General features: G+C 46.7%; 1 protein-coding gene across 1 annotated transcript in view; it reads left to right on the forward strand.

Moving 5' to 3' along the window:
• LOC126203057 (glucose dehydrogenase [FAD, quinone]-like) overlaps window positions 1-9,567 on the forward strand; it is a 158,293-nt gene extending 148,726 nt beyond the window's left edge. Inside the window, exons 8-9 of the mRNA XM_049937295.1 lie at window positions 492-787; window positions 8,264-9,567. Of these exons, the coding sequence (XP_049793252.1) occupies window positions 492-787; window positions 8,264-8,558 (591 nt within the window). The 3' untranslated portion in view covers window positions 8,559-9,567. The remainder of the gene's footprint in view (window positions 1-491; window positions 788-8,263) is intronic.
• Window positions 9,568-10,461: the final 894 nt, after the last annotated feature.

Raw genomic sequence — 10,461 nt, forward strand, 5'->3', positions numbered from 1 at the left:
GGTTTTACGAGGCCGACACTGACCGAAATCGGTAATTTGGAAATGAAAATCTTCCGTCTGCAGGCTGAAAAATTTAGACACTTTCTGTATCTTATAACTGTTCTCACCACTTCGCATCGCATTACAGCGTCACATGTCGTCCACACTGGTATGGTAAACGTGTGGCACTGCGCTGGCAGGAGCAGGGCGACAAGTAGGCTACGTGTGGTTTCTGAGGCCGGTCGGGGTGGCCGAGCGGTTCTAGGCGCTACAGTCTGGAACCACGCGACCGATCCGGTCGCAGGTTCGAATCCGGCCTCGGGCATGGATGTGTGTGACGTCCTTAGGTTAGTTTTAAGTAGTTCTAAGTTCTAGGGGACTGATGACCTCAGACGTTAGGTCCCACAGTGCTCAGAGCCATTTGAACCATTTGTGGTTTCTGAAAGACAGCAACCTCTGCGCCTACGCTTTCCTGGACTCTGTCCCAGCGACTGCTTGCGCCGTGCCGGCAGGTGCTGGGGCTGACGGAGCGCGTGTACGACGCGGTGTACCGGCCGATCGCGAACCGCGACGCCTTCAGCATCCTGCCGCTGCTGCTGCGGCCGCGGTCGCGCGGCCGGGTGCGCCTGCGCTCGGCCGACCCGCGCCACTACCCGCTCATCGACGCCAACTACTTCGACGACCCGCACGACGTCGCGACGCTCGTCGAGGGCGTCAAGATGGCCGTGCGCACCGGCCTGGCGCCCGCCTTCCGCCGCTACGGCGCGCGCCTCCACACGCTGCCGCTGCCCAACTGCCGCCAGCACGAGTACGTCCGCTGCTCGCTGCTTACTGCTTACCGGTTAGGGTTAGGTTAGTGTTTTTTAACGTTCCGTCGACAACGAGGTCATTAGAGTCGGAGCACAAGCTCGGGTTAGGGAAGGATGGGGAAGGAATTCGGCTGTGCCCTTTCAAAGGAACCATCCCGGCATTTGCCTGAAACGATTTAGGGAAATCACGGAAAACCTAAATCAGGATGGCTGGAGACGGGATTGAACCGTCGTCCTCCCGAATGCGAGTCCAGGGTGCTAACCACTGCGCCACCTCGCTCGGTACTGCTTACTGGACACGCCGCATATATATGTACAGGGTGTTACAAAAAGGTACGGCCAAACTTTCAGGAAACATTCCTCACACACAAAGAAAGAAAATGTGTTATGTGGACATGTGTCCGGAAACGCTTACTTTCCATGTTAGAGCTCATTTTATTACTTCTCTTCAAATCACATTACTCATGGAATGGAAACACACAGCAACAGAACGTACCAGCGTGACGTCAAACACTTTGTTACAGGAAATGTTCAAAATGACCTCCGTTAGGGAGGATACATGCATCCACCCTCCGTCGCATGGAATCCCTGATGCGCTGATGCAGCCCTGGAGAATGGCGTATTGTATCACAGCCGTCCACAATACGAGCACGAAGAGTCTCTGCATTTGGTACCGGGGTTGCGTAGACAAGAGCTTTCAAATGCCCCCATAAATGAAAGTCAATAGGGTTGAGGTCAGGAGAGCGTGGAGGCCATGGAATTGATCCGCCTCTACCAATCCATTGGTCACCGAATCTGTTGTTGATAAGTCTTCGAACACTACGACTGAAATGTGCAGGAGCTCCATCGTGCATGAACCACATGTTGTGTCGTACTTGTAAAGGCACATATTCTAGCAGCACAGGTAGAGTATCCCGTATGAAATCGTGATAACGTGCTCCATTGAGCGTAGGTGGAAGAACATGGGGCCCAATCGAGACATCACCAACAATGCCTGCCCAAACGTTCACAGAAAATCTGTGTTGATGACGTGATTGCACAATTGCGTGCTGATTCTCGTCAGCCCACACATGTTGATTGTGAAAATTTACAATTTGATCACGTTGGAGTGAAGCCTCATCCGTAAAGAGAACATTTGCACTGAAATGAGGATTGACACATTGTTGGATGAACCATTCGCAGCAGTGTACCCGTGGAGGCCAACCAGCTGCTGATAGTGCCTGCACACGCTGTACATGGTACGGAAACAACTGGTTCTCCCGTAGCACTCTCCATACAGTGACGTGGTCAACGTTACCTTGTACAGCAGCAACTTCTCTGACGCTGACATTAGGTTTATTGTCAACTGCACGAAGAATTGCCTCGCCCATTGCAGGTGTCCTCGTCGTTCTAGGTCTTCCCCAGTCGCGAGTCATAGGTTGGAATGTTCCGTGCTCCCTAAGACGCCGATCAATTGCTTCGAACGTCTTCCTGTAGGGACACCTTCGTTCTGGAACGGCTATTGCCCCGTGCTAAGCCGTACATCAAATGGGCATCTGCCAACTCCGCGTTTGTAAACATTACACTGACTGCAAAACCACGTTCGTGATGAACACTTACCTGTTGATGCTACGTACTGATGTGCTTGATGCTTTTACTGTAGAGCAATGAGTCGCATGTCAACACAAGCACCGAAGTCAACATTACCTTCCTTCAATTGGGCCAACTGGCGGTGAATCGAAGAAGTACAGTACATACTGACGAAAGTAAAATGAGCTCTAACATGGAAATTAAGCGTTTCCGGACACATGTCCACATAACATGTTTTCTTTATTTGTGTGTGAGGAATGTTTCCTGAAAGTTTGGCCGTACCTTTTTGTAACACTGTGTACATAGGGTAGTCAGAAATAACTTAGCCAGCATGGTCGTTGCGCGCGGAAGTTCGAGCACTTGCAAGGGCTAACATCTGGTAGTGCACAGACATCTGCGGGCCCGTGAGATTCAACTCGTTGAAACGCTCGATAGTACATAAAATGTGCCTTTTTCAGGCGTGACAAATTTCAGCTATGTAAGCAAAAGCTTACGTTTCTTCGGTTTGAAGGAAGAAAGTGAAGAACACATTTGGCGACACGGCGTCTGGCAGGCTGCTTGAATTTGCGCACACGACGATCTGATTGGCTAACTTCATAAAGAATTCTGAAACGGCGCAACGTATCGAATTTTTTCTTAACAATCATTTTTCAGCACAACCTACCCTGCTAAACCCACACAAGCTTTTCAGGATGTTTCTGAGCACCTTGTACGTATATCTACCAGAACGCAAACCTATTTTGTTGCAGTCTTCGCCGTTTCTAAGCACCTGTCATCTTCTTCTCTGTGGATTCTCCTTCTTTCTTTGGTCCACTTTGTCCCTGGTCTGGTGATAGCTGCATTCTCTGGCATTACTTCCCGGTTGCTAACTTTTTGTATGTACAGGTTTTCGCTGTACTTGTATGAGCATTTGCTGATTCTCTTTTGACCTGCTGAATCCAGGGTATGGTTTTGAGTTATTGTAAGTACATCGCAATTTTGTTAGTGTGTGCTGTTGATAGAACTCTGTCGATATGCCCATAAAATTTTAGTCTTTTTCTACGCCTGCCGCGAGTTTCTGTAGTTTATCGGTTGTTGTACCGGATTGTTCTGTTTATCCATCTTCCTTTCTCTTTAGACGGAGTATCTTTCTTAGAATTTCGCGTTCTTCTTTTAGGATATCTTCCAGATCACCTATTGTGTGGAGTGTAAGCTTTTCGCCAGCGTGCAAGGCGTCAGGCATGATAACTGTGTTATAGCGTCTGATTTTCTTGGATACGAACATTAATTTTTTGTTACAGATGTTGCAGATTTTATAATAAGCTCTCGTAAGTTTTTGCATTCTAATTTTTTGTGCTACTCTTCCCGCCGCTCTCTTCCCACATGGATTTCGCCTAAATAGTTATTCTGAGCAGATCCAAGATTACTTAGATTTTTGAAGAATATCTGGAGGCCAACTCTTTTGATTGAGAGTCTCTCTCTTTGTGTAACTGCCGTCGTCTCGTCGTCTGCTAGTATCGCCAGATGATCTGAGAAACTTAGGCAATAAATTTGGGTGTAATTATATGCAGAGCGTGTTTAACTGATATACTGGAGAAAAACTGTGTGTTAATAATGTCTAGAGGCAGTAACGTCGAATCAAACTACATTTCCCGTATAACCATAGGCCGGAAATCATCGCTATAGAGCAACGACCATACGGCTAAAGCCAGTCACCGATGGGCACACGGAAGTGTGTCCCAGCTAATACCTCCTGTCTTAAGGAACGCATTTACTGATAAAACAGCTCAACGTATTGGTTTCCGCTGAACAGTCAGAAGACCGCATCTCAGTGGTCAGCGTGCCTGCGTGTTTTACAGAGAAGGTGGGGGGGTTCCATTCCTGATGCTGCCGCCGATTTTCCTTGGTGGGGGCTGCAACGGGGTGTAGTCTACTTCGTGATACCAACAGAGGAGCTACTTGAATCAAAAGTAGCGGGTCCGAGGTCAAGAAAGGCGACTAACACCGCTAGTGCAGTGTTTTGACGCGTTGACCCTCCATACCGTAGCGGAATGATGGCGTTGCCGGAGGATGACGTGACGGTCGCTTGGTCCCACTTCGCCCGTCAGGGCAGAACGCGGAGCTTTGCTTTTCTTTGCTCTCAATATTCAAAGCTTGGCAATCTCTAAATTTCTATCAACTGCTGATTACACTAGACGCGATTTTTTATGTTTAGTGGGTAAAACTTGACATTAAATTAATTACGTTAAGCCTACCGTAATTCCGTTAATGAAGAAAGTTTTTAATAATGCAATCTGAAGGTCACTTGTTTCCATTTCTGCTAATGTAGAGAGAAGATGAGTCAGCCTTTATTCCAACAAATCCAGTAGATCATTAAATGTCAAGTAAAACAACGGTGAAAATGAAAACCGCAGTTTCTTCTCTCAAATCACATTTCTCACTGTAAATTCTCCAAATTCCTGAACCTCCCGGACAGCCATCACGTTAAAGCGCCGCTTCCACGACGGGTAGGTGCGCCGGCCCCCGATCGAATCCACCCGACTGATTAACGACGAGGGTCGATGTTCCGGCCAGCCTGGTGTGGATTTTAGGCGGTTTCCCACATACGACCAGGTGAATATTGGGCTGGTAACGAAGTCCCACCTCAGTTAGACTATTCGCAAACATTTCGAAAACCTTCGCACGCTTTCATGTGCATCACACGACACGCAGACAGCTGAGTACACCTCCGTTCTGGGAGGTAAGGGGGTGGCGACAGGAAGGGCTCCGGCGACGTCTTAAATTAAAAATGCCCGATCTGTTAATAAGCTGCGCAGATGTGGGACAAAGGCGGCAGCAGCTTAGTCGCAATAAACCAGACCGCCAGACGGACTCGCACGCCTTCTCTTGCTGATCACACTTCCGCCGACTGGTCGCTGACTGGGTGTCGTTTCGTGGCCGGCGCTCCACAGCGATTCATACCCCAACTATTGTTACTTGCCAAATTTTTTGTTCAATTCGGCGTCTTTGACATTAGCCGCAATATATTTATTCGTACATTAAATCCGTCCTTTTCAGTTATAGTCATTTTCTGTATTTCCCTGTCTGACTTAAATTGCATTCATAACAAAATTATTTGTCCCACATAGTTCTTTGTCGAAGTGCCCCACTATAGTCCAACCTGTATTTTCCACAGTGAAATATTGTTGGATTATTGTGTAAGTATATTCCACAATGTTTCCCTCAGATTTATTATGAAACTATCAAGTCTTATTTACAGCACACTGACTTTACACAATCACACGTTAACGCTTTCACCGAACACATACTTCTTTTGAAGATATTTTCGTAGAGGGCTGTCATATATTGTATACTGACTAATTTGTATAAGCACAAACGTTTTTTGTTTGTTTGTCGGGAGGCTCACATTTTGTCACTTGTCACTTGCGTTCCTATCTCAGGTCGGTTTTCTTCATAACAGTCTCTTTAAATATCACCTGTTTCAGTTGCATAATGTCCCCTTCTTAGGTCAGTCGCTACAAGTACGTCCTCCATTTCGTTAACATGTGATACGTCACTGCTGCTGTCGACCATTACTGTCTATAACTGAGAAATGACTGAAGTGGAGTACTGTATGTGGAGTTAATAGCAACGGGGATATGGTCCATTGCTGTGTTTCAAGTGGCAAGTTTTCACATCACGAAGAAGTATTGTTTACCTGTCTAATTAAAAACGATGGTTGTTATGCTACAAATCACCTCAGGTATATTGCTGTTCTAATGCTTACAAACTATCTTTCACAGCTGCTTATCCTGTGAGTACAAATAACAGAAAGTTTTCATATCAACAGAACGCGTTACTATTCAAGTACAAAATGCCTACAACACAACAATTCCATGGCTGCCGCACGTAGTATCTAAATCAGCCAGCAGAGAGCAGCAGTGATCAGTCTTTGCAGTGTACGTAGTTAAAATCCTCAAGATACAAGGCAGCAGCTTGTAGACGACCTTGAGTGGTTGGGTGACATATGAAGCATAAATTCTCACAAATGTTGTCCAGGTACAGAACTGCTAGAGGAAAAATGCTTCTATTGTAGCACAAAAATGTCAATATGCTTCTTTTTAAAAGACACTGACTAAAAAGTGTGACACCAGTTGCCTCGTTCTACCATCTTTCACATCTTTAAAAATTTTCCCATTAATTTTGGCAAGTGGACATATTTGCAGTCTTTCTAACATGACGCTCACCTCACTCTCCCACAAGTTCCCCTGACTGTTATCTCGCTCACACCCAATAGCCCATCACTGTCATTGTCAGTGGCTCTTCACGCACTTCCAGTTTCTTCTTCTCTTTATTTCTCTCCCACCGGCACTCTGTCCTTCACATTTTTCCTATCACTGTTCTGTCACTCTCAACTACGTTTCACTGCCACTGTGTCCCCATGTTTCTCTCACACTGCCATTGTCTCCTTCGCTCTTTCTATAGCACAACTATCTCCTTCTCTTTCCCACTGCCACTGTCTCCTTCCCTCTCACAAAAACAGGTGGCGCAGTGGTTAGCACGCTGGACTCCCATTCGGGAGGACGACGGTTCAATCCCGCGTCCGGCCATCCTGATTTAGGTTTTCCGTGATTTCCCTAAATCACCCCAGGCAAATGCCGGGATGGTTCCTCTGAAAGGGCACGGCCGATTTCCTTCCCCATCCTTCCCTAATCCGATGAGACCGACGACCACGCTGTCTGGTCTCCTTCCCCAAAACCAACCACCCTAATCCGATGAGAGCGATGCCCTCGCTGTCTGGTCTCCTTCCCCAAACAACCCAACCCAACCCTAACCTCAACCCTTCCCTCTCAGAATAAAAGGGGCGAATATGTTCGTAAGCCAAAATTTTTGGGAAAATTTTTAAAGATGCTGAAGAAGGTAAAATTGAGCAGTTTTCAGTCTGAGTCTTTTAAATAAGACCCCATTCGCTTTTACGGTGCTCCGATAGCAGCGTTTTTCGGCTGGTTCTCTTATTTACTCTGCAAAAGCAGGGCATGTCACTCATATGAAAAGTACTTTATGAGTCAGTAAAATTTTGATAGTTTAGTTACGTGAAACTCAAATACAGAAAAACCAGTTTTATACTTAAGAGAGGATTTTACGTAGACAAATATTTTTCATGTGCTCCAGTACTACAACATTGGGCGCTCAGACGCTTCTAATGATAACGGAGGCACTTTACAGCATATTTTCCGTCCTACATCACTTTATAAACTATGTTTTCAGCCCAACCGTATTTTCCGTGAGTATTTTACGTGTAGAAGTAGGAAAACTTTGAACCTCTGTATCTCGGAAACGGATAAAAAAAAATTCAAGATTGTTCGAGATCGGAATATTAGGAATATTTTGCAAAAATTTCAGCCATTTGCTGTGCGTAGCCCCGTGGAATCCATGGCTCGGTTTTTATGCGAAGAAATTGCAAAATGAACTTTTGAACCAATGGTGCCTCAATAGGCCCCTTAACAACCACAGTAGACAACATCGAATGTAAACACAACCGTAAGGTTTCCTCCAGTTGCCTAAGCAGGAGGAAATGTATAATAATATACATTGTGACCCTGTAGTGTGGGAGAGTGACATTAAGACGAGTCTTAATACGAATTGTCCGTAGCCCAGGGGCTGTCCAAAACACGATCCTATCTTTTTATGACCAACAGAACCCGAGGTACGAGCCCCGAAGGAATCCCGCTTTTAATGCGCGGCGTTTTTGAACCAAGTGAGTAGCGTACGCTGCAGCACACGCGTACCGATGGTGTGGGTGTCGGCTTCTGACCGCGGCCGACAGCAGTGCTTCGCTTCGGGCGACGTACGGGCCGACGAGGGACGGAAGAAAGTTTTCAGTACTATATCTACCACTATCACGCTGCCCGAAACACACGTCGTAACGCTGTGTTGTCCTGCGGCAGGTTCGCATCGGACGCGTACTGGGAGTGCGCGGTGCGGACCATCTCGATGACCATCTACCACCCGGTGGGCACCTGCAAGATGGGGCCCGCCTCCGACCCGGAGGCCGTGGTGGACGCGCGCCTGCGCGTCTACGGGGTGCGCGGGCTGCGCGTCGTCGACGCCTCCGTCATGCCGACCATCGCCAGCGGCAACACCAACGCGCCCGTCATCATGATCGCCGAGAAGGCCGCCGACATGATCAAGCAGGACTGGCTGCCGCCGCCGCCGCCCCCTGACCCCGGCAAGAGGAGGTAGCGCGGCCACCCTGAGGCAGGGCAGCGTCCTCTGCCCCACGTCGACGGCCGGAGCTCACACTCACTGCGGCTGGATCTTCGGCTGAAGAATCTCTGCGGTGTAGCCATAGGCGTGCACTTGTCGAAACAAGAAGAGATTTTCAGGTTGTAATCGGGCATTCTCTCTCACCTGGGGCTGAAGTTTAAGCGAGACTTCGAAACATTGCATTACTGGAAGTAGCTATCCAGCTGATAACCAGAGATGCGTTCACTGATGACCCAGTTGTGTGAAGGGCCATCTAGGCCCTAGAACTGAATTAGCATAAAAGTCTAGTGCGGCTGCATCTGTAAGATGCATCAGGGCTCTTCATACTTTTCACAGTTAGTCGTGTCTGTTGAAAGAATCACTGACGTGACGTCACTTTATTGGACTAGTACTCCTGCTGACCGCTGCGGACATACAGACAGTCACTCTAAACACTGCACAAGATCGCAAAGATCTACGGCCAGTAACCACTTCGTGTTGTCAGAGTAATAGCTGGTAAGCAGACAGACAGTTCATACATTGAGCAGTGTGTGGGACTAATTTTATTTAGCATTTCTCAGAAGTAAGCAATGGAAGAGAGAGCAATCTTACCATAAGTTAAGATATAGCTGAAACGTCGTCGCTTTACTGTGCTTCGAAACACAAATGTGGCTGTGAGTGTGTGAAAAAGCGAGAGGTGGACTGCTGCGAGAAGTGTGTGTGTACGGACAGCAAACGTGGATTAGTAACAAAGCTGACAGAGACCACCGACATTCGGCCAACGTGGGCATTAGTTGGGACAAAACCAAAGAGACACAAGAGTGAAATGAGAAATGCGAGTCTTACAGTCTCCTTTCGAAGTTAAGGGTAACACCCAAGTATTTTAACATGTTATGTATGTTTGCTGAATATTTAGTCTCATCATTAAATATGAACATGTTAAATGATGTGTTAGCTTATGTTCTTTTAACAAGAGCGGAATGTTACTTAATTATAGCGTGTGTTTGTTGTTCTGACAAGTGGAATAAATATTTTTTCACATTGTGTGCCATTAACTGTTTGTAAATTCAAGTGCGTTATTAAACGCCGTAATGCTGTGTCGTTTTCTTTTCTGGACACATCTCGGCCTTTAGCCTTACTATTCCCATGTAGGTCATTTGTTTTCTAAGGGATGCAGCAAACTAAATTCACTGACATGAAACGAGTCGAGATGAAATTAGTACGTTCGTCTGGTGGTCTTATACCAGAATGGAGAACCACATATTTGTTCGTCAGTACTATTAGGAAATACCAGTGACATTAAGACTGTAGCGACCTCATAGAAAGTGGTCAGAAACTGTCTGAAAAGCTTGTAAGTGGGGGGGGGGGGGGGTTGTGCTGAGAAATAATTGTAAAAAGAATTCGATTCGTTGCGCCGTTTCCGAGTTATTTAGCACTGGAGTTAACCAATCAGTCCCGTGTGCGTGCAGTTTCAAGCTGCCAGCCAGAGACGGTGTGGCGAAACGTTTTCTTCTTTTAGTTTCCGAAAACCGAGCAAGAGAGCGATACAGACATTGGACATGGGACGGTAGTGAGGGTGAAACCCTAGACAGAGGCTGACAAGTCCCGTGTGCTGTCATCTACGCTGTGAGAACAGCTGGTACTAGTTGTATCTGGCAGCTTTTATTACTGTTTCTGACCACCCCGTATAGCATAATGGTTAAGGCAACTGCTGCTCCTGTGGAAACATTATCTTCGGGAAAAGTTCTTTACTAAAGACTGATAGTGTAGATTTTATTCTTCGTAAAGTATAATACATAGATTTTTCCTGGTTTTAAGTAGAAATTAATCTGGTTGCCGATCAGCAATCATTCCACACGCTCACCACGGTTTTGAGATCGGAACGTTGAGCTGGATAAAG

The sequence above is a fragment of the Schistocerca nitens genome, chromosome 9, assembly GCF_023898315.1.
Source record: "Schistocerca nitens isolate TAMUIC-IGC-003100 chromosome 9, iqSchNite1.1, whole genome shotgun sequence".
Classification (NCBI taxonomy): domain Eukaryota; kingdom Metazoa; phylum Arthropoda; class Insecta; order Orthoptera; family Acrididae; genus Schistocerca; species Schistocerca nitens.